General features: G+C 46.3%; 1 protein-coding gene across 3 annotated transcripts in view; it reads right to left on the bottom strand.

Annotated features, from left to right (window-relative positions):
* DYM (dymeclin) overlaps window positions 1-25,076 on the bottom strand; it is a 276,200-nt gene that overhangs the window by 43,366 nt on the left and 207,758 nt on the right. For all 3 annotated transcript variants that reach the window (XM_083155293.1, XM_083155295.1, XM_083155294.1), the window contains one exon: window positions 6,062-6,244. In XM_083155293.1, coding sequence (XP_083011419.1) covers window positions 6,062-6,244 — 183 coding nt within the window. The remainder of the gene's footprint in view (window positions 1-6,061; window positions 6,245-25,076) is intronic.

Raw genomic sequence — 25,076 nt, 5'->3', positions numbered from 1 at the left:
AAAGAAAGTTTGAACCTATTTTCTGCACTGCGGGAGGCTCAGGAGGATGGAATATTGACAGAAAGGACACTGTTAAATGGATGTGGGCATTATTTGTGTTCCGATTCAATCCTCTGGCATGGGAACAATGCAAGTAATGCTCAGTAATTGGCATAACTTCATTTCTGGGCCCGTTCATAGCTGGGCACCATCTCTCCCAATAATAATAATGCACTTAGTATAATAACGGACTGATCTCTATAATGTACCAGTGGGACAGAACGCGCTGGTAACGGTATGGATCTCCTTTCATCATTTGTGACACGCCATTACCAATTTGTTACTTGGCGTCGTGTGACCGGATCGTGTTCTGAGGTAATTCAGATTGGCTGTGAACCTCAGAGGGGAAATCACGGGAACGACATCACACAGATCGAGCGCATTTATGTTTTAATCAAATGGCGCCCCACCGGCCGGCGAGGCATCGCTTGTTAAACATCAACATCTGTAAATCTGACAAATATTTAATAATAATTACCTCAAAGCTCTACAATAGTAACATGGGTGTGGCAGCCATCTTGAGATGCTATTTCTAGGCAAGGCCGCCGACAGGGGGGCGCCAGGGGTACAGCTGTCCCAGGCTCCGGCCTCTGGAGGGGCCCGGGCAGCGTCCAACAATGGCAAAGCTCACCCCCCGCACCCATCCTCCCACCCCGCGCCGGCGGCCAGGCGCGCACAATACACAGTGCAGCCTGCAGAGCGCCGAGCCTAGGATACAGAAGGGCTCTGTGCTCTGCAGGCTGCACTGTGCAGCGAGTGCTCGGAGCCCCGCGTCCCGGAGGGAGAAGATGCTGCGCCGCCATTAGTCTCTGCATCACTGGAGCTTACAATCTATATTCCTTACCACACATGCACACCCGCTAGGGGACATTATGGTCAGGAGAATAGGAATTACCAGTAAGTTAACAGACTGTGAGAACCCGGAGGGGGCACCACAGAGATCCTGCCCTGACTGGAATGTAACCTATGGCTCGTGTTAAATATATATGGCTAAATATAGGGTAAATAGACGGTGAAGTGAAGTACCCTCAGTGAGGCCACTCGATGGACCAAATGACTCCGTAACAGAAAGTGAAAGCAAAATGATCTGTTTCAAACTGTTGAGCTGTGAAGACAGAGATTGGAGGTAGGACCAGGTTGGGACTTATGCTGGGAAAACACCAGAACGACCATGATCGTGCAAGGATTTCCTTGAACTCATACGATGGTCGCACAATCTGTTGGAGCACGCGACCTGCTCACAATCTACACCCAGTTGAAGGGAGATTGACAAATTCATACTGCAGCAGGTAAAGGGCCAGATTCTCTAAACTTCAAAAGTGATAAAATGGAGAGTGATAAACAGGCAGCCAATCAGCTCCTGTCTGACATATTTCAAGTCTAGTGCCCAGCCATTCTATCACTGGGTGCCGTGCCAGCATAGAGCCGGGCTCTCAGGCGCAGTGCCGGCATACAGTCGGACTCTCAGGCGCAATGAGATCCGCACGAAAGTAATCAGGTCGAAAGTTAATACGTTGAACACTATTAGTCGACATGGTCTAGGTTGATATCGACAAAAGGTAAACAAGCAAAAAGGTCAACAAGAAAATGGTCGACCCAGGAAAAGGTCTCCTGTACACAAGTTTTTCATGAATTTTATATATATTTTTTTTTTAATCGACTTGGTTCTTCCGTCAGGATCCAAGTGGGCATAGAGTTAGATTATAACAGCCTGCCGAGTGCATGTAGTCCTTTTCCTGCGTCGACCCTTTGACTGTCGATCTAATTACTGTCCACCTAACAATCCACACCGGGTGTAATGCCAGCGCCCAGCCACCCATGTACAATACCTTTGCCCTGAGCTAATTATTCTGGGATCTTTGTCCTAGTTCCCTAAAATGTGTAGCACCAACAATACCTCATGCGCCACTCAATACCTTTATAAAAAAAATTAAATAAAGAAGTTGAAAAGACTATGTATAATTTTCCATGAAAAAGGAAAAAAAAAGAAGGTCAGGAAACGGATCAGTGAGAGGCCAGAGCACAACACGTACAGAACAGGGACAGTCCTAGGCTGCCCATGTGGTCCTGCTCAGCCATCAGATGGACCTGGTAGATCCAGTTGTAAGGAGATTAGTGTCCCAGACCTCGGGCAGGAGAGGGTCACTGCTTACGGCTGTCTGTACTCATTGGGCTTGTCAGCAAACACACAGACCAGAGTGATACTGCTTCATTCACTCCCAATATAGTAAGACGAATACCTCCAGGGTCATGTAACCGCCTGGTTTCCCGTCTTTACATACCCAGTGGGCTCCGGCACATCTAATCCACTCAGGTAATTTTTACTTTAACCCTTGGTGTTAATTACATTATTTTAGGACAGACGGGCAAAACGTTCTATTTCGGCAGCTTAATGCTAGCCTGCACTAAATTGTTACCCCAACTCTCCTGCAGGTACAGAATATGAGCCGCAGGCACCGGACACTCGTTCTCCTGGTCTCACTGCCTGGGGAATATCCCAGTGAGCGAGCTGGGATCGGAGCTGAATGTGGTTTATCTAGTCACCTAACGGTGGCGTGATACATGCGGTGCAGCCCATTCTGTATACATAACTTGCCGGGACTACCGCATAATATCCTGGTGTGAGTATAATAGGAATGAAAACTACGTATATATGAACATGGTCTTACAGACCACAGAAAATAAGAAAAATACACTAGAAAAATCAAATTCTACACAACAGCTTATGCTGCATGGTGACTATACAGTAACACTACACAGATAGCGCCTATACAGTAAAACTACACAGATAGCGCCTATACAGTAACACTACACAGATACACAGAGAGCGCCTATACAGTAACACTACACAGATACACAGAGAGCGCCTATACAGTAATACTACACAGATACACAGAGCGTCTATACAGTAACACTACACAGATACACAGAGAGCACCTATACAGTAACACTACATGGATACACAGATAGCACCTATACAGTAACACTACACAGATACACAGAGAGCGCCTATACAGTAACACTACACAGATACACAGAGCGTCTATACAGTAACACTACACAGATACACAGAGCGTCTATACAGTAACACTACACAGATACACAGAGAGCTTCTATACAGTAACACTACACAGATACACAGAGAGCGCCTATACAGTAACACTACACGGTTACACAGAGAGAGCGCCTATACAGTAACTACATGGATACACCGAGAGAGCGCCTATACAGTAACTACATGGATACACAGAGAGCGCCTATACAGTAACTACATTGATACACAGAGAGCGCCTATACAGTAACACTACACAGAGAGTGCCTATACAGTAACACTACACAGAGAGCGCCTATACAGTAACTACACGGATACACAGAGAGCGCATATACAGTAATACTCCACAGAGTGCCTATACAGTAACACTACACAGATACACAGAGCGCCTATACAGTAACACAACATGGATACACAGAGAGCGCCTATACAGTAACTACACAGTTACATAGAGAGAGCGCCTATACAGTAACTACATGGATACACAGAGAGAGCGCCTATACAGTAACTACATGGATACACAGAGAGCGCCTATACAGTAACACTACATAGATACACAGAGAGCGCCTATACAGTAACTACACGGATACACAGAGATTGCCTATACAGTAACTACACAGATACACAGAGATCGCCTATACAGTAACTACACAGATACACAGAGAGTGCCTATACAGTAACACTACACAGATACACAGAGAGTGCCTATACAGTAACACTACACAGATACACAGAGAGTGCCTATACAGTAACTACACGGATACACAGAGAGCACCTATACAGTAACACTACACAGATACGAAGAGAGCGCCTATACAGTAACTACACAGATACACAGAGAGTGCCTATACAGTAACTACACAGATACACAGAGATCGCCTATACAGTAACTACACAGATACACAGAGAGTGCCTATACAGTAACACTACACAGATACACAGAGAGTGCCTATACAGTAACTACACGGATAGACAAAGAACGCCTATACAGTAACACTACACAGATACACAGAGAGCGCCTATACAGTAACTACACAGATACACAGAGAACGCCTATACAGTAACACTCCACAGATACACAGAGAGCGCCTATACAGTGACACTACACAAATACACAGAGAGATTGCCTATACAGTAACACTACATGGATACACAGAGAGCGCCTATACAGTAACAATACACGGATACACAGAGAGCTCATATACAGTAACACTACATGGATACACAGAGAGCACCTACACAGTAACACTACACGGATACACAGAGAGCACCTATACAGTAACACTACACGGATACACAGAGAGCGCCTATACAGTAACTACACAGATACACAGAGAGCACCTATACAGTAACACTACACAAATACACAGAGAGCTCCTATACAGTAACACTACACAGAGAGCTCCTATACAGTAACACTACATGGATACACAGAGAGCACCTACACAGTAACACTACACGGATACACAGAGAGCGCCTATACAGTAACACTACACGGATACACAGAGAGCACCTATACAGTAACACTACACAGAGAGCTCCTATACAGTAACACTACATGGATACACAGAGAGCACCTATACAGTAACACTACACAGAGAGCGCCTATACAGTAACACTACACGGATACACAGAGAGCTCCTATACAGTAACACTACACAGAGAGCTCCTATACAGTAACAATACACGGATACACAGAGAGCTCCTATACAGTAACACTACACAGAGAGCTCCTATACAGTAACACTACACGGATACACACAGAGCACCTACACAGTAACACTACACAGAGAGCTCCTATACAGTAACACTACACGGATACACACAGAGCACCTACACAGTAACACTACACAGAGAGCTCCTATACAGTAACACTACACGGATACACACAGAGCGCCTATACAGTAACACTACACAGAGAGCTCATATACAGTAACACTACATGGATACACAGAGAGCTCCTACACAGTAACACTACACAGATACACAGAGGGAACGCGGTACACTGATACGGTGTCCATGCCGACTTATGTCAAAATTTGGGACAAAAAAAGTGTCAAATTCTTGCCGACCTTTTTACTTGACCTTCCCATTGTTGACCTAATGTTTGTGTCAACCTTCCGACCCTGTTGACATTAGCCATGTTGACCTATTTCAGGCACAAGACGGTGTTGGTGGAGGTATTGAGTGAGAGACAGTGGAACAGCTCACAGAGGAGGGTGGGGGGGGGGGCAGTGGAGGTGCAGTGGTGCGGACGGACCGGAGACAGGCAACATGGCGATAGGATAGGCAGAGAGCAGTAGGTCATGGCAATCACTGGGGCAGATGTATTTAAGCCTGGTGGAGAGATAAAATGGAAGGTTATTACGCACCAGCCAATCAGCTCCCAACTGTCATTTTCATTGGCTGGTGCGTTATCACCTTCCATTTGGTCTCTTCACCAGGCTTAATACATCTGCCCCAAGGGAAGAAATGATGAGAATGTGGATGGATAGGGCCAGATATGAGAGGGCGGAGTCAGCAATGGCACTAAGACAGCGGTCTTGGGGATGGAAATGTAATTGGCCATCTGCAATGATAAGACAGTCTGATTTGCGATTGGTTACTAGAATGGGAACCGGTAAAAGTAGATTGGCCTTGGTTTACTTGTGTCAGTTTCGTCATCCGTGACCCTAATTAATAGCCTCAGGGACACATGGATGATAAACCAAGCGAAGGTTTTAAAAAAGAGACCCCCCCCCCCCCCCCCCAAAAAAAAACAACTTGTGTTGGCATTCAACATGTTGACCTTTAGCAGGGTCTAACTTTTACCTGTTGACCTATTTGCCTGTCAACGTAGACCCTGTGTACCCATAGTGCTGATCCAGGTGCTTCCCCCTCAGATACCAGCGATCCCCAGGGCTGACGCCATGATGCCTGCAGAGGAATGGGGGTCACATGACCGATAACGTCCTCTCACATTGTACTTACCAAGTCTATGTTCTGCATGATGTCCTGGAAGGAGGGGTGACTCCGGAACTGCTCAAAGAGCTCCCGCTTGTACAGCAGGGCGTACACCAGGTTGGGGTTATGGTGGAGGGAATTGGTCAGGCAGGAGTTAATGATTTCCAGCATCATTCGGATGACCTCTTCTATCACGTTGAGGTCCTGCGCCTGTGTACACACAAAGCAGACTTGTATGAGGAGACTTACGCAGCGTGCTAAATAAAGCAACCGGCAACAGCAATTACATCAAAATACCAGCGGGGAAATGGCGACATTAGAGACTGATACCTATTATTACCGCGTCACACTGACATGGGCGGAACTCTATATACACATCAGGATCCACCGACCAGCAAACTGCAGATATCAGAGTGGAAGAGAACAACCTTCCTAGTTATTGTGAGGGGCCGGGCAATTTATTTTATTACAACTTAGTACATTATAGGCAGTGTAATCCAAATGATAAATGAATTAATTAATTCTTAGCATTCCGGATAACAGAGATCCATCTTTTGAATTCCATTATTTATTTATCACCAGTTTCTTATATAGCGCACACATATTCCGCAGCGCTTTACAGAGAATAGTTGAACATTCGCGTCAGTCCCTGCCACAGTGGAGCTTACAATCTATATTCCCTACCACACATACACGCGCAGACTTTCATTTTAGGGTTAATTTGATTGGGAGCCAATTAACCTATTAGTATATTTTTGGATTGGTCCCCCCCCCATACAGGTGAATATAAGTCGATTTTATTTTTCTTGAGGAAAATAGACTCTCGACCACCATTTTGTGTGGGGCTACAGTGGTTTCCATGGCGACAAGTGCAACTTCTGATTGGAGACTGGAGAAATGTCAAGAATGTTAAGTAGCCCAATAAGAGCACATTCAGGGCTCTGGTGAGGAGAGGTGTGATGTAGAAAAGCCCCGGACCTAGCAAATTATAATCTAGTGAGGTGTATACTATGTGCAAATGGCTGTCATAATTAGATATTATTAATAATTTTGTTTCTGGTGGTGTCCGCATACTTCCTATTGGAACTTTTCTCTCCCTATGTATTTTTGCCCAATTCTCCCAGTTTCTTCAGACCACAGTTTAGGCGGCTCCCCGATAGCTGACTGCCATTGGAACCCAGCTATGCGGGAACTACAAGACCCAGCAAGTCTTCTACATTCTGAGCTAAGCCTGCCAGTGCTGATCTCCTGTACAGTACTGTCATTATCTACTAGTTAAAAGCCGGTCAAAATGATAGTTTCTGCGCTGTACTCTAACTTTGAGCTGTGACAGTTTTTAGGATACAAACTCTCCACCTCACCTCCAGTCCCTATGTGCTCCTACCTCCAACCTCTGTCTTCACAGCTCCCTCTCTCCATATCCAGCAAGCCTGAAACAGATCAGTGTCCCTGCAAAACTTGCCTTCACTTTCTGTTATGACCACTTTTAGCACATAAAAGGCGTGATTTGGCCCGTCGAGTGGCCTCCAGTGGTCAGTGGCGGTAGTTCACCACATAGAGGTGAGGAGGAGTTCTCCTTTTATATACATAGATGCTGTAGATGCAGGCTGGTCTGTCTCAGTGATCCGACACGCCGCGGTATAGGAGGAAATAATCAGAGCGCTGACAATGAGATAAAAGTACATGTCTCTTGCAGAATAATGGGCTCTGCTAAGTGAGTGCCAAGTGCAACACGGATTTCAAAACAAATCCCAATCAGTGTTTGTGTGCATGGCACCAGCTAACCTCAGCGCTGGTCTGGCAGGACGGTCAAAGCTGCACTAAATGAAAGGGTGTCTCTCTGGTGAAATTCCTGCAATTCTTATGGTTTTTCTGTTTGTGTAAGAAAGGCCTGTGTACATTACGGCAGGAACCTGGCGGGCAGAGAGGGGGCTTCCAGCAGATTTACTGGCTCCCTGGCATTTATCGGAAGTAAAGCTTTAAATCTGGGGTCACCCAATTGCTGGACACCACGGGTCACTGAGTTTTGTCCCCCAGTCCCAGAGAAAGGTCACACATAAATGACTCTTGCAGCATCCACCGGGCTGATGAGCAGCTTCTCATTGTCCTGGCTAACGTCTTGTAATTAATACCCAGGTAACAGGGCATGGCGTGAGTGAAATCAGGCCGGAGAAGCTTCAAATGGGAATTTTATAAATCTGTGATTAATAACTAAGCACAATTACCAGAGCCGAATTTCCCATTAGGCACGTGAGGCACCGGCCTAGGGGCGGCACATGTTTGGGGGTGGCACTTGGATGCCTGTGATAGTACTGTCAGCCCAAAATGTACCAATAACTGCAAAATATCCACTGTACTGTACTATATTCCATCTTAAATAGGGTGTAAATGGATAGGACATGCAGATACTGCCCCTATAAACTGTCCTACTTAGTAAACATTATTGTTGTGCCTAGGGGCGCCCTCCTCCCTAAATCCGCCCCTGACAATTACTATGACGGGTGACACGTCCATGTCGGATTTGCATGTGTTAATGCTATGTACTGTAGTATAGATTCCAAAAACTGCCCAGAATTTGACAGGCTTTTTAGTGATTCAAGGAGGCTAAGAACATCTACAGTATCTACAATGACTCAACACGAACATTAACCCTTTGAGTGGCAATGTTGCTGTGAGCGATGTGCAAATAGTCATGGAATGTCAATCACTTTAGTTATTGCCGGCAAATGATCTGAAGTCGATTCATTAAAGTTTAGTAAAATATTGCGCCCCAAAAAAAAACCAACATTCGCTGTGAGCGAGGCTGGCATTTTTTGCGGATATTTTGCACATCTTTCACAGCAACATTGACACTCAAAGGGTTAATATTGATTTGCAATAAAATAAGAATCGATTTGAGAATCAATAATCGGACACGGTGACTTGGGGGGGGGGGGGGCTGAGGGCTGTTTATTTGATAGTGATGGGACATGGGGTAGACAACTTCAATGCCAGGGGGTTGGGTTGTCCCTCAGAGATCAGCAGCTGCTGGGAGATGATCTTCCAGCAACTTCTTAGTGGACATTTTTGAGTGGCCGCATCGGATGCGATCCCGTCAGTATAGCGGTTAAAAAAGCACATTAGAAATCCAGGATTTGGCCACTGGCGCATTCCACAAAGGCAGAGGAGGCGGCCTGAGTGCGGACTCCTGCTTCTAAGCCACCTCCTCTCTGCCGGCTTCAGTGCCGCAGGAGTCTGACCTTACTGCGCGTGCACAGATCTCCAGAGAAAAAAATGGTGCAGCAACCATTTTGGCGGTGAATTTCGCAGCACTGCAGCGTTGTGAAGTCTGAGCACAGATCATAACATGCACTTATGAACTAAGATACAGTATAAGGCACGGGTGTCAAACACAAGGCCCGCGGGCCAAATCCGGCCTGCCAGACCTCGTCATGTGGCCCACGCGAGGAGATAGCACGCAGGGGCAGTGTGTCTAAAACAGGAGTGCTGCGGGCCGCGTCCACGTCCGCCTTACCTGTTCCTCCACTGTCGGCGGCCATGTTCCTGTAGGCACATATGTATGCGGCTACAGAAACATGGCCGCCGGCCTCCACGGCTACGTGGAGGAGGGCCCGGCCACCTGTTCCCTCTGATGCCCGGCAGTGACAGACACTGGGTGGGGACATCATGACGACGCCGCCCGCCCATGCGTCTGTAGAGAAGTAGGAGCAGGCAGGGAAGCTGGACCGGGAGTCGGGGAGAGTGTGGCCGCAGCAAGCAGTGAAGAAAAGCTGGAAGCCGCAGCAGCTGCAGGACAGACGGAGAAACAGTAAGTGAGGATGAGGATCACACTCACAATAAAAAATATATATATATCTGCTGTTTCCTGAGGTGTCCCCGTGTATAATAATAATAATAATGCCATGACACCACAGGCTGCTCCTCCTGTATAATCATTTATGTATCATGGCATTACTTTTATTATATTATACAGGGGGAGCAGTCTGTGGTGTCATGGCATTATTATTATACAGGGGGAGTAGCCTGTGGTGTCATGGCATTCATTTTATATTATACAGGGGGAGCAGCCTGTGGTGTCATGGCATTATAATTATACAGGGGGACCTACAGATACAATCGGCCCTTTGAGGGTGACCAAACTGCTGATGCGGCCCCCGATGAATTTGAGTTTGACACCCCTGGTATAAGGGGTTGATAGTCACCTTGATAAAACCCTGCACACTGTTCTAGAAGCACCACCCCAGGCAGAGAAGAGGAACTGCACCGGATTTGAACGCTATATTATTATCCTGTACTACACACCGACAATACACAACTATGTACACTGTATGTACACTGAGCATTCACGATACCAACAAATTACAGACGACGGCACGAAACCAGAGGTAAAGATGGCAGTGGTCAAAATCTAGATGTTGTGGGAAGAGGGTAGAATGGCGGCTGTAGCTGGTGGATGGGGGAAGCGTGTGTACCTATGGCAGACTGGCATTTCTGCCCGGGTAGCATGCCAACTAATACGTGATTTACACCAACTAAAACATACACGTTTGACATGGCAGTGTTTGCTTTTAGTGCCCCATTAGAAGTTTATCAGCTCCCTGGCATAAAGCCGGACGGACTGTACCAGCAATATAGGGTTTTACAGCGCAGTTAGGGCAGATATTTCTGTGTGTCTCCTGTGAGCACAGACGTGGTGGCATTGCAGCAATATACCATATGGTACGTGCGGCTGGGTACAGCTCTTTTTGGAGATTTTATCTTTACACCCCCCCCCCCCTCCCCTCCGGGCTGGTTCGCTCTTGTCTGCTCATGGACAATACACATAAAACGCCTGGAGATAATCTTAGAAATCTCATGTACGAGTCAGATATAAAGAACTGGAACGAAGGGAAGACTAAAAATAAAAAGCCAACCTCTCCCTATTTTCCTGCTGAATTGCTGCAGACAGACAAATAGCGTCTGGAGCCAGCAACGTTAGACATGAAAATGCTTCACTTGTGCTGCGTAATTATCGCTGCCCGAGATAAATGATCGGAAACACGGCCCAAAATAAGGGCCTTCCAGAGAGATGATGTCAGTGGGTGGACGGATCATCCTGATAGCACCAGACACGGTTTAGGATTTCATGGGACCCCTAGGCATAATAAGGTTTAGGGCCCAAACTACCCCCTGGCTTTACTGGGATAAGTTGTGAAAGTCAAACAAAAAAAAGGAAAAAGTGGGGACTTGTTTTAACACTCCCCCGTTACAACCACAAGGCGCCCCAAAGAGGTGACCTTAACATTGGTGGGCAGGTCCAGATATGACATGCGTGGCGAAAGGCGCACACCCGTACGTCAAATCCACACTGAAAGGCATTAGGTGGAGCACAGCACAACACAGCGTATCAGAGTTGCAGGTGCAAATTGCTGCACCAAGCAGGTACTAGCGGCCATACCACAGCTTCGAAGGGTGTTAGAGGGCAGCTTGAGTTCGGCAGTACGGCCTCGCTGGTGTCACCAATGTGGGCGGGCCTGGATCTCCGATATCACTGTTGGGGGCTTCCCCCCAAGCTCCCTGGTCAATGTGAATAGATGCCATGCACAGGCACGTGGTATCTTGGGCAGGGCGCTAAAACAGCCTAGAGTGAACCCTAATAACATTACGTGCAGCACTTGGCTCCTGTCACTGTGTGGAAGCCGGGACTTTTTTGGCACTTTTTGGAGGCAGCCAAAATCCCCGTAGTGACCAACCAAAAAAACGGGGGTTTGCTGCATGAAAGCACACCCCAATTCCGGGGTGCGCATCGTAAAAGCCGCTGTGGGGGTTGGATCAGTTAGGGGAGAAATGTGGGCGGTGCATTGTTGCGGCGGTTTTGGAAGGCTGCAAACCGCATTCAAATGTACACTGACTTCGGGTTGGCTCAGTAAGCTGCGAACGTCGAATAATGGGAACCTGCAGGATCAGTCTGACATGCCGGGAAGTGTTCTAGAAGGAATAAATTAGGAGTAATGGAGAGATCAGTGTAATAAATGCAGAGACAGAAAGAACCACACTTACATCCCAGGAAAGGGTAAATGACATGATAAGTATCTTATCCGATCTTCATACAATGCTCCACATTCTGGGGTTAAACCTCCTTATGAGGTACAATTAATACTGCCGCACAGTAGTACCCCACCCGTATGAATAGAACACCCTTGTGTGCTGGGGATTATAGGAATGCAGAGGCTGAATGACAGATCAAGAATAGTGCACACACACACCCAGGGGTGGGCATTACAGAGCGCACAGGGGAAACGGTCTTGGGCTCAGAGATACAATCTGTTCGGAACCCTGCACGACGTGAATTGGGAGAACCTTCTTTATGCTCGCACCCCATAGAGGTGCAAGTAGTAAAAGAGCAAAGGTTTCATCTATTGGAATAAGCGTTAGTATGCGCAGCCGGTCACTGGCGCACCTCTGACGGAACCCTGTCTGTAACCAAAGGTTTGATGATTCAGATGGTGTAAAAGAGTGGAGAAGTGGACAAATGGAGGCGTTGCTCATAGCAACTAATCAAATTTGAGATCTGTACGATACATCCCCCTTGAATCTCTGCTATAGTGTTCGATAAGCATCTCCCCCAAACATAATGGGCACATAGATGCAACAAGCCAGGCTTGGGCCCCCAGGATATGATCGCTAGGTCGACAGACCTAAGCTCGTCAGGGTCGGAAGGTCAACACAAGCATTATGTCGACAATGAGAAGGTCGACAGTCCACCCTCGTAATATTTCATCATCTACACACTTTACATTCAATGTACTGTGCTGTAATATATATTATATCCTGTATATAATGTCCTTACGCTGATTGAATGTGTTGCTCTCCGAGAACCACATCCACCACCTACCGGAGAACCCAACCTAGACGGCACTCTGCAACAGAGTCTAATAACCCGGTATACCCGGTGTATAAGTTCTACCGACTGTCGGCGTGGACAGAAATAATGACTACCCAAATCACCTGCCTCTACAATAGAACTAAAATAGTCTAGTACCAACAGCGTAATATTATGCATCAAGTCTATTCTGTGTCACCAAGACAAAAGGTCTACTCACGCACAGAATGTTGACATGTTAATGGTCTACGTGATTTTTCTTTGCTACAAACTGATACGGCATGTCATCCATTTCATATGTCGACCACTTCCGCAACATTTTGTTGCGCACGTAGACCACTTGGTGTTGACCACTACATATGTGACCAGTGCTAAGACGCTAGTGAGGCCTGTGTTCTGCACGGATACAGAGAGAACATTGGTTCCCCAAGCCAGTTCCACATTCATGGGCTGTTCCACGGATACTGGTGTACGTTACACAGGTATATTTATGTATAGCTACAATTTCCATGTATTTGCAAATCTCTTTATTGTGATATATATATATATATACACACACTTCATAACGGCACCTATTAAAGTGTTATATGAAATGTTATACAGTAAGCAGAGTCCTAAATTGCACTTACAGCTGTCATTTATTCTATATGCATCGCATTATGTGCAATGTACTAATCTCACGGGGAAGATTTGTGTATTTTAGGGAAACAAGGAGACCAGATGACCTAATTACCTGTCTGCTGACGGGTCTTACTGTAAAGTACAGTCAGTAAGTCCGGCCCCTTATATAATGGCCAGTGACACAAAAATATGCCACAGGGTGGTCACACCAGGAGGGTAACACAAATGACAGATTATCTAGGTAGATTAGAGTAACGGCAACTACAGATTAATGCTAAATAATGCAAAATCATGCACTTGGGTCTCAATATATATAAAAGTATTGTATCAGGTGCACTATAACGGAGGAGAAAGGGATCTAGGTGTCACTATTTCAGGGGACTTAAAGGCAGGTAGGCAATGTAACAAAGCAATGAAGAAGGCAAGTCAGATGCTTGGTTGCATAGGGAGAGGTATCAGCAGTAGAAATAAGTAATAATGTTACTGTATAGGTCATTGTCACTGGTGCGGCCTCATCTAGATACTGTGCCCAGTTCTATACAGGTCATTGGTACGGCCTCATCTAGATACTGTGCCCAGTTCTGTATAGGTCATTGGTGCGGGTGCCGAACGCGATCCCGACAGTCATTTACCCGACGTTGGGATCCCGACTGTCAAAACGCAGACAGACTGTTGCTCGACGGCCACCCACTATTTTCCCTCGTGGGGGTCCACGACCCCCATAGAGGGAGACTAGAATAGGTGGTGAGCGTAGCGAGCCACCGTGCCCGCAAGGGGCTTTGTTGTGCTCACCATGCTGTCTGAGTCCGGGCAGTCGGGATCCCGACGTCGGGCTAATGACTGTCGGAACCCCATACCACACCCCATTGGGGCAGCCTCATCTAGATACTGTGTCTAGTTGTAGAGGCCATATCTCCAGAAGGATATAAATACATTAGAGACAGGATAAAGAAAGGCAACTAAAATGGTGCATGGCCTACATCACAAAACGTACCAGGAAAGACTAAAAAAAAACCTCAATATGTATAGTTTGGGACAGAGAAGGGAAACATGACAGAAACTTTCACAAAAGAAACATCTTCAAATGGAGAGAAGTATTAGAACATGAGGACATGCACTGACCGGGGGGGGGGGGGGGGGGGGTGTTTGGGGGAAATCTGAGGTAAAATTACTTTATAGAAAAGGTTAGTTCCCATCAGAGGTGGTAGAGACTAATGTAGTAGAACAATGCAAACATACATGGGATAGATCATGATATCCTTACAAAGAAATAAGGAGCAAAAAGGGTGAGATTATACCTAAATGATTAAAAAAGGTGCAGACTAGATGGGCCAAGTGGTTCTTATCTGCTGTCACAGTCTATGTAAATCAGAAGGACGCGGGGAATAGATGTGGGAGAATTTGTGGATCTCTGTAGCTTGGTACATGTAAGATTCATTGTTTATCTATAGAATAAAATATATACATTTCTCTGAGGAACACAAACTGTAAATCCTCACTGAAATGATCTTGCTGTGAGTCACGCCAGGAATACTCAGCGCAGACAAGAAGTCTGTATAACCCAGTACACAAAGCGTACATCATTCTCTGAATTCTATCCATCATAGAGAGATAAGGATGTAAGCGCCATGTCTTAGGAGTAATGGAAGGAAGCTGTAATGTAAGCCGCTGTGGGAAGTTACACGTAAATTGGGTTTTTCCATAGTCTCCGTGCCGGTAAGCAGACATTACCAGAACGGATTCACATATGCGGATTACAACAAAGCATGGGATTATTCTCCATGGTAGGTGGGTAAAGCAGTCATAACCCAGGACATGTTATCTAGCGAAACCGTGTAATTTCTATGCAGAATCCTTGAACAATAAAGCTTGGATGATTGAAATCGCCGATGACATGTGGTGTTGACCGTTGCTATACCGACATCAGATGGCCACACCCTTCTCAAAGTCGACTTATTGACCGTTGCCAGGATACCACTGGCCATGGAGTGGTGTAAATGATGTCATATTTTCTATGTAATATCTAAGTGAATCTGTCACTGACATATAGTAAATGAAGCAATATTCCCGAGAATGTGGCCTATCGGTTCTCTAGAGCAAGTCGCTGAGCCATGAGGCACTTCGTACATCGTGCCTCAGAGACGTCACAAGCTCCAAACAGATAAGCAGCATGCATCATGGATACATTGGTTCAGACCACAAAATGGCCGACTCCGCCGCCCTTAAGTTGAAGGGCAGAAGTTCAGGAGAAGGAATGAGAATGAACCGCAAGCATTTCAGTCGTAGCCTTGGAACAAGCTCAGGGGTGATATGCTCAGAAGAATGCCATTACTCGCTATCAGCATCTGATTAATATTTGCCCTTCCCTGTTCCTCATAAATTAAGCTGTAATCCGGGTTGTGGTGTTGGCTGACTCCGGCAGGCACAGGCACTTTTTTAGCACCATTTAACTTCCTAAATTAGAGATGTATGAGGTAAACTTCCTTCTCCTTTTTATGAAGAATTTACAGTAAAGCCACTTTCAAATAATTAACAGTATTTTTAGCCGCTTAGAGGAACGGCGCTGAACTGGCTTTTATTAGGTTTTGGGGAGTTTCCAAAACAGAGCTGTCTATTTCCACTCAGTGAGGAAATCACAGGAAGAAATATATCCACTGTAACAGGTACAAACAAATCTTTACATGATAATACACTAATAAACCCCCTGGCTGAACGTGGGCCTGTCGTCTAAACCGTACATGCAGAATTTTCAAGACTGGAGATTCAGAGGACCCCAAAAGCCCATTGTGAAGGCCCTCTTCTGGTACTGGGCCTCAAGATAGGACAAAACGTCCACAAACAGTGGCAGCAGCCATTTTGTGGGTGGAAGGAACGTTTCTGAGATAAAAGCCTATCAGGGCACTAAGAACCGGTGACATCACTGAAGCAATAATGGAGGACAATTATTCAGCATTGTCATATTCTATGGCGGTGGCCAAGTTCCATTACCCTTGCACATTATCCTCTCGCACAAATGTATAATTGGCTGACTGAACTACAGTAAATGAAAGCCGTACTTATATACAATCTCGAATCCTACTTCCGGCAATGTAATGTAATGTTATTGAATGTTCTGCGCGACACTATATAAACACATTGTTGTTTAAGATAAAACCGTCTAAACAAGGTGTGTACAGACTACACCAATGAAGTCACAAAGGCAATCTGTAATAGCTATAATGAGAATATATTGTGTGGGTGTCGTTAAAAGTAAGAATAGAGACTGGGACTTATTCAACATTTATAGGAAAGCACAACAAATCCTCAATTATAATTATTAACCTGGTTCCCATCAGTCCTGTTCTCTTTATTAAGTGATCTGATGGTGTGAAGGTTTGTGCGGAGGAAACGTGAAGTTCACACCTTGCTATACTCTGATCGATGCTGTAATCACGTCCCAGAGAAATAATGCCTGAAACTTGGCATTCGGCGATGCAGGAACGGGGATCATCATTGGCTCTGCGAAGAGCCGGTAAAATGAGTCGCATCAGTGTTTGGTCTGATTCATGCGCCAGTAGTGACACTACTCCATCCGATTCATTCGCGTAGCTGTAACCCAATGTAACCGGGTTGGGATTGTTTTGTCTACAAGCATTAGGTCTAGGTCAACGGGTCATTAGGTCGACACGAGCATTAGGTCAACATGGGGTTTTTCACTGTTTTTTTTTACCCGAATGTCGCTCGCAATGCTTCGGGTACGGTTTTATTCTCCCACCACACCCTAGTGGATGGCAGGTCATGAAATACCGCCTGTCGGCACATATCGGCTCAAAAAACAGTGAAACACCCAATGTCGACCTTTTGACTGTCGACCTGTTGACCTAAACCCATGTCGACCCAATGCTTTTCGACCATCATGCTGTAGACCAAATGACCATATCCCATGTACAAGCCCTAGCAGACTATTTCATATGTGAAACACACGTGAGTATATTATTTTTAAACTAGTTAAAAGCCTGTCAAAAGGACGACTTAGTCCCTATCTGTTCAACGGTCCAGCACTCTGCTGTATGAATGCAGCTGAGTCGGGTGCCCGCACAATCAATAACTATAGAACTCCATCAGCGCAGCACTCCAGACCATACATATAACTACCAACCATGGCTGGTAGAAGGTCTCTGTATGGTCTGGAGTGCTGCACTGGTGGAGTTCTATCTATCTATCTGGCTTGGTGTAAAGCAGGGCTGGGCTACACCGGCCCTCCAGATGTTAGTGAACTACACATCCCAGGATGCTTTGCATTAGTTTTGCTATGTGGCCATGCTGAAACTGATGCAAGGCATGCTGGGATGTGTAGTTCATCAACATCCGGAGGGCCGGTGTTGCCCAGCCCTGGTGTAAAGGGACAAGTGGGTTGTATGTCCTTGGAATACAACCAGAACCTGGGGATAAGCTGCAGTGTGAATGGGGTAACCTGGGTTATTTGTCGGGGGGTCACGTTTAGAATCTGCTGATTGGTTATCAGTGGCTGAAGCAGGCGGGTGGTAATTCACCCAGCGGCAGACACGGGCACAGTGTGAAAGGCGATGACCCTGGTCCAACGTGCATTGTGAAACGGGTTCTTTACCGGACCAGCCAAATTGGGTATGTTCACTTGCATACAGACGTGCCCCCATACAATACTGCTGCAGCCGTGCCAAACATGGCTTCCCAACGCGCCAGGCCCCTCACACCGCATGGCGTATTAAGGATAGGTGTATGAGGGACACGTTTCAATCAAACAAGGAGAACGCCTTTGATGTGATATAATATCATGGGGGGAGAGCATCAGTTATGAGGCGGAAGTGGTGGAGGTACTGAGCGGATGTTTCACCGTCCGCAGTGTGATAGTACTCCAGTAACGCCACTTAAACACAGATGGCGCCGTCGTATCATCTATCGTACAGTTGGTGCCATCATATCTACCGTACAGTTGGCCTCATACCCCTATTCGTGCGCAGCGCTAGCAGACAGGAAGAGCGATGGAGACAGTCGCACTAGTCTTTATAGCGCGCACACAGACGGAATGTATCACGGGACACGACATCCAGCTCACATACTTCTGCTACATCCCATCATATTTCCTCCAGGATTCAGATTAGGATATTGTGTGTGATACACTTCACAAAGACATCTGTGACGCGCTCTCGTTTCCTCACAACACAAATCAATGTGACGGTTACAGGACAAATACCATTGCATTGTAGTTTTCAGATGCGGCTGGTTAAGAGGCTTTAATAGTGTTATTGCCCCCTGCTGCTCATATGCGGTACTACACTATGCACTGGACATGGTCTGAGAACTGCGGATAACAACGTTCTCCTGAGCGGACAGGGTTATGGGTCATTATGTTGACATGTATTGGGTCGACCACTGAAGAACGACATGGACACCGTCAAAGTGTACCGCTGCGCTCGCCATGTTTCGGGCACGGTGACTTGTTGCGCTCGGGACACTATTATATTCTCCCTCCGCACCGAGTGGATGGTAAGATCTGAAATACCTCCTGTCGGCACAAGTCGGCAAAAAAAAAAAAAAAAAAAAAAAAACAGGTAAAACTCATGTTGACTCTTCTGTCTGTCGACCGTGCCATTGTCAACCGAATATTTGTCTTGACCTTCCAACTCTGTCAACCTTAGCCACGTCGAACTTCAGTCGTCAACATAATATGGATCTACCTAATGACCGTACAACAGCTGACAGTAGGGAAAGAGTCATCATTCTATCACTCTGAGGTTCCAGGTCTCCAAAATCCCCCCCCAGGCAGATAAGTGACCCAAGGGCGTACAGCACTGCCAGCCTCAATTCTGCACTATCATCTAGAGGACGGCTCCAGGAACAGGAATCCCCCCCCCCCTCTGCTATCAGCAGTTATTACAGAGCTGCCCACAGGACATGAGTTACAGGACTTGTTCTGGTGCCTCGCTCCCGGATCCCAGCATCTGCACAGGGCTAAGCCCCACACACAGCTCTCAGTAGCCCTCTCTCTGTATGGACAAACACAGCTTCCAGCCCAATATCTCTGCTCATGTGACTGCACAGTACTACATACCCCAATCAGGTCGGAAGCCTCCCTGACGTGCCGCTGTGCGGATGCTTATTACGTGGAGCAATGTCTGCAGATATTCCTGCGCACCTCTGTGGGATGCGAGGAAACATGTGCACAGAAGCGGCTTTACGGCCGTACCAGAGAACTGAATTACCCCCCTCTGTGTCTATAGGGCCGATGCAGAGGTGAATGTAGGCCCAGTCACGCTGCTTATACTCTGGTTCAGAACGTATGCAGGTACGGGAGAGTCACATGACAGGGCTGTACCAGGGTGTTCCCCAGCCAGTGTGTGCGCCTATAATTGGGCAGAAGGATGAATGTAGCTTGGATGCAAGGATATGATTGGCTTAAGTGCCCACTGATCATGGCAAGAGCTACGGTTAGGAACAACCCGGCGGAGATGTGCACAACTCTGCGCACATAAATAGGAAGGGTATGGGTCATAAGCGAGAGTGTATGAAGGTCGACATACATTAGGTTGACACAAGAAATAGGCCGACACAAGCATAGGTCAAAAATAGGAAGGTCTACAGTGAAATGGTCAACATGAGTTTTTCACATTTTTGTCCCAAATGTCGATGTAACCCTATTGTCCCTCCATGCCGTAGTGAATGGTAGGCCCTGTCAACCTATTTCACGTGTGAATCTAAGCCCTGTCGACCATCATACTGTCAACCTAGAGACCATATCCCATTATGAAACCCCCAAGGCATGCTGGGATGCGTAGTTCCACAACAGCTGGAGGGCCGAAGGTTCCCCATCCCTGGTACACTTTTGTGCATCTAAAGGCGGCTAGTACACAACAAATCCGACAATGTAACATATTGCAATGAGGTCCGGCTCGGCAAAGGTCACAATGATGTTGTTTACAGAGTCCTGTTGTGCCCCCTGGTGGAACACTAATGAATAGCTATACTATTATATAGGAACTAAAGAGGTTCTGTGCCTTGGATAGTAAAGTTTCCATATAATGCACTGGTTTCCAGGGCACGGAATAAATTCAGTCCCTACACAATAAATTTGAACACATTTTATATAAAAATACTATCGCTTCAGGTGGATTTAGGAGCCCCGGACTGGGGGCCACAGACCGCTATGGTAGCTCTGCGATACGGATGACATCACTGAAAGTCTGGGCCCCCTATCCTCACCTGTTATACTCACATTAAAGGTCCGTACACACTGGCCGTTTTTGACCAGTGTGCATGGACAACGATGATGGGGAAAAAAAAAAAAATCGCTGGGCTGAAAATTGCTCAGTCTATACACACCGAGCGATTTTTGCCCTTCTGGGCTAAGGAAAGCCTTCCACCCCGTGACTCAGCTGCTGGTATTACCAGCAGATGATCGGCGGCTACCGGCAATGGTGCGGGAACACTGTTAATAATCGCTGGGAGATAACGATGCGTGGGGCCAAGCATCATTATCACTATGGCCCCCCCACACACACAGCGATGTAGGGCTATTTTCTGAGGGATGTATTTAAATTAAGTAACATCGCTCTTAACATGGCCTGAAATCGCTACGTGTGTAGGCCCCATTAAGGACGTCAATGAATTTGCCTCAAGGACAAGAGTGTTCCTCTGAACAAAGAGTCTACAGACACAGGAGGCGCTGGGATCTCAGGGGGACATCCTGCTTCCATGTTAGGAAATGTATGGGGAAATAGAGGGTCACTGGCTGTACCACTGGAACACATTGGGGTGCCATCTGGGGTATCAGGATGGCTCACAGACAATCAATAGGACTTTTTCATGCTGGTGGACTTAGATTGAGAACGGAAAAGTGGCCCCAAAGCATGATGAGTGAAGCAAGCCACGCGGGGATACACGCCACATTACTTGGGGGGATCTATGTGCTGAGGTGGCGACATGGACACCCCCCCCCCCAAAAAAAAATTGGTAACCCCCCATATCAACATTTTGTCACTGTCTACTTGCATATTGTTCTTTTCGTGCGGACCTACTGACGGTCTACCTAGATATTGTGTGCGAGATTATCTGCACCACTTCTCAGGTGCCCACAAAGCTGCTGCTTTCTGTAAGTAAGGCTGTATAGACCTACAGATATGACTGGTACACATATAATGTACATACACATTACATAGCGGGGACCCAAACATCCAGCAACAAAGGACGACAGTTCCCAATACAGCAGGCAGCATTACATTGGGTTACAAGCAAGGTCCATCTTCATCATCCTCAATCATGGCCGACTAAACGCTTATTTCGCACATATGCGCTGGGAACGCGCACTTAAGACGTAGATTAATATTCAGCACACTTGCTGTATGGGTATCATGCACATGGATTAATGAGATTCAGCACGGTGGTACTGGAAATGGCAAAATGTTTAGAATGGCGATGGCAGAATGAGCCCCGTGAGAAACCGTTCATTCTATCCGTACTGCGCATTTTCTGGCATCGCCGGATGAAAGATGCATCAAAGCAAAATAGTGTGAATGAGCCCCTAACGAATAACCCTCCGCTGTACCTACAGAAAGCGATGGATGAATGATGAACCAAATGCAATAGATAGGCGTTTCCATTCTTCTAATAAGCATGAGCCACAGGAAGTTATAGTGCAAGGACACGACCTTCAACGTGACCCTATGACCCATAGCCGCCTGTGTGAGTCCATTACTTCCTGGTGAATTTACAGTGGTCTGGCCCACAAAAAATGGCTTCTCCGCTGTCCGAAGGTTGTGGTATTATTATTGATAATGTAATTCTGCTGTGTTGTACCATGCGTAATAATGAAAGAAGATTGCAGAACTTAGGATAAGAGATAATAAAGCAACTGATTACATAACGAATTGGTGTCAGGCAGCACATTAACCATTTACAGTACAAGCCCTCATCGCAATGCACAGACCCCAATCATAGCGGTTTAGTCACAGAACGAGATTCGCTGCAGAGGAGTCTCACGGAGCCCCCAGGAAACAGAAAACAATGTTCCAAAATGGAGAAGTGCGCAGTCACAGAAATGACACCAGAGAACGAGCAGAACAATCGCTTGTGAAGCAGAGTTGGGGTTTTTCAGAAAGACGCGACAGACGTATTCCCGAGGTAGTGAAACACGAGACTCCATAATGTTTTCTTTGATGCACAGCTAGGAGGGAGCGCAGTGTGGGAACTCAGCGTGTAATAAAGTTTAAACAAGCTACGCGCTCGCCTTTCAACTCTGGAAGCTGCCCAAACATCTCAGGTTTAGGGGAAAGAAAACCAGAATTTCCATCCTCTTCCTTGGTGACTGGTCAGATGGTTGGTGCCCCTTCTCTGGATGCCAGGGACCCGCTCAGTGCTGGACTGTCATTACCAGCAGTTTTGGGGACACTCTATTGTTCTCAAAGCAGTACTTCCCATGGAGGTGTAGTGACATGGGCACAAAGAGCTCCTGAGGGGGGTTCAAAATATTGGGGGCAGAAGACATGTGGGTCCACGGTATTCAGTGCAACTCTGAAATCCCACAGGAGCAATGTTGCTTTGGTTAATGACACGGTCGCGCAGGCCGCAATCACAGATACATGGCAGCCAGAAGCACGCCTGAATGACAGGGACTCCCACGTAATGACCAGGGCGGGACCAAGCTTTGAGGTGTTCGCAGCACTTAAGACATGGGGTCGGGCCCTCCCATTCCTACTCCTCCGCCCAACCACCTCATGCCAAACCCTGATCCCACTCGTCATCCTGCCCGCCCCCACTTTGGTACTTCCCAGTGAAAGTAGGACTCTTACCAAAGCAGGACACCATGTATTTCACCCACCCCTCATTATTCCAGAAACCTGACATTCCCAGTACAACAGTAGATTTGTCCTCACACATTATTGCAGCAGTTGCACCAAACAGCATGTGACACTTTTGCACCTTTTTACCTGACAACATATCGTGACTGAGACGTGTAGATGTATTATGACCACAAGTTGCGCTGATTAATTTAAAATGCAACGCTTGTATATCTGTGTGCGACTGAGTCTCTGCATCAGCATGCGAAATGCTAGGAAACAGCATCAGCTGCTTCATATATAGACTCAGTCGACCGCAGATATACAAGTGTGTTGTTGCATATGAATTTAACCAGCCCAGATTCCTGGTACGCCCTAGTTCCTTGGTAACGTGAAAAAGACACGTGTGCGTAAAAGTCCCAAAAGACGCTAGCTATTTTTAGGAGTACACATCTGTATGTAAACATGGGGATGGGATGGGGTTTCTAGGCCCTCGCATATCCTATAGCAGCATTTGTGAGGCACAAAAATGTCATTGTACAACAAATTTCCTGGAGACCATGGGGCCTAATTCAGAGATGTCAGCAAGGCTGAAATTATTGCAGATGGACAAAACCTTGCTGCGCCCATAGATTTGGGGGAGTTATTTTGTTTCTGTGCAGGGTAAATATAGGCAGCATTATTTTTACACTGCAGTTGAGATTTCTAACTGTCTCAGGGACAGACAATTTGAACGGTATATGGTCGATAATGGCAAGGTCAACATGAGTTTTTTTACCTGTTTTTTTTTTTTAGCCATGTGCCGACAGGCGGTATATATCGAAAAATGCACCCATGCTCTTTTCGTGTGTGGCACTGTGCGCCTTTATGCTGCCCCCCCCACTGCACTGACATGCCGCTGAGAACTTGCGGTGTGTGCCATCATGTGTAATGGGCATTATGGTGTGTGGTATAATGTGTAAGAGGCATCACAGTGTGTGCCTTAATGTGTAATTGTCATCACTAAAGAATATGTAATGGGCATAGCAGAGTATGACAATGTTTAATGGGTGTAATTCTAGTGCAGTGTGCAATTGTTGTATATATTTGGTTTGGTTTTTGTTTCTAATGTAACATTCTAGTTTAAAATGTGCCCTCCTAAAACCTTGGAGTGAGATAGAGTGATGAGAGACCGTGCGGAAAGAGAAAGTACCAACCAGCCACGGAAGAGGCTGTGTATGAAAAATAACAGTTAGGGACTGATCGGTTGGTACTTTATCTCTCTCGTGCCCTCAGCTGTCAGCGCTTTCCCACATAACAGTCTGGAACATCGGATGAGGCTAGGCCGGGATTGGTGAACAGTCTCTGGGTACAGAGGCGGCGGACAGGTATAAGACAACGGAACGTTTCCACGCTGGGCTGGAGTGATTACTGGTGAACCCATAGGGGTCAGTATTAGGCGCTGACCTTTATAATATTTGTATTAACCCCTTCCTGACAGAGCTAGTTTTTGCGTTCCTGACAGAGCCATTTTTTTCAAATCTGACATGTCTCACTTAAGTGGGGATAACTTTTTTTTGCTTTTACTTATCCCAGTGATTTTGAGATTGTTTTTTTCGTGACACATTGTACTTCAAATTAGTGGTAAATTTGGGTCGATACAGTCTGTGTTTTTTTGTGAAAAATACCAAAATGTCGTGAAAAAATGGAAAATTTAGCGATTTGCAAAATGTTAAATTTTCTGCTTGTGAGACAAATAATCATACCACTCAAAATAGTTAATAACTAA

This window comes from Crinia signifera, chromosome 1 (assembly GCF_055691185.1).
Source record: "Crinia signifera chromosome 1, ASM5569118v1, whole genome shotgun sequence".
Classification (NCBI taxonomy): Eukaryota; Metazoa; Chordata; class Amphibia; order Anura; family Myobatrachidae; genus Crinia; species Crinia signifera.
The sequence above is the reverse complement of the archived record's forward strand: the minus strand, read 5'-3'. Positions and strand labels throughout refer to the sequence as shown.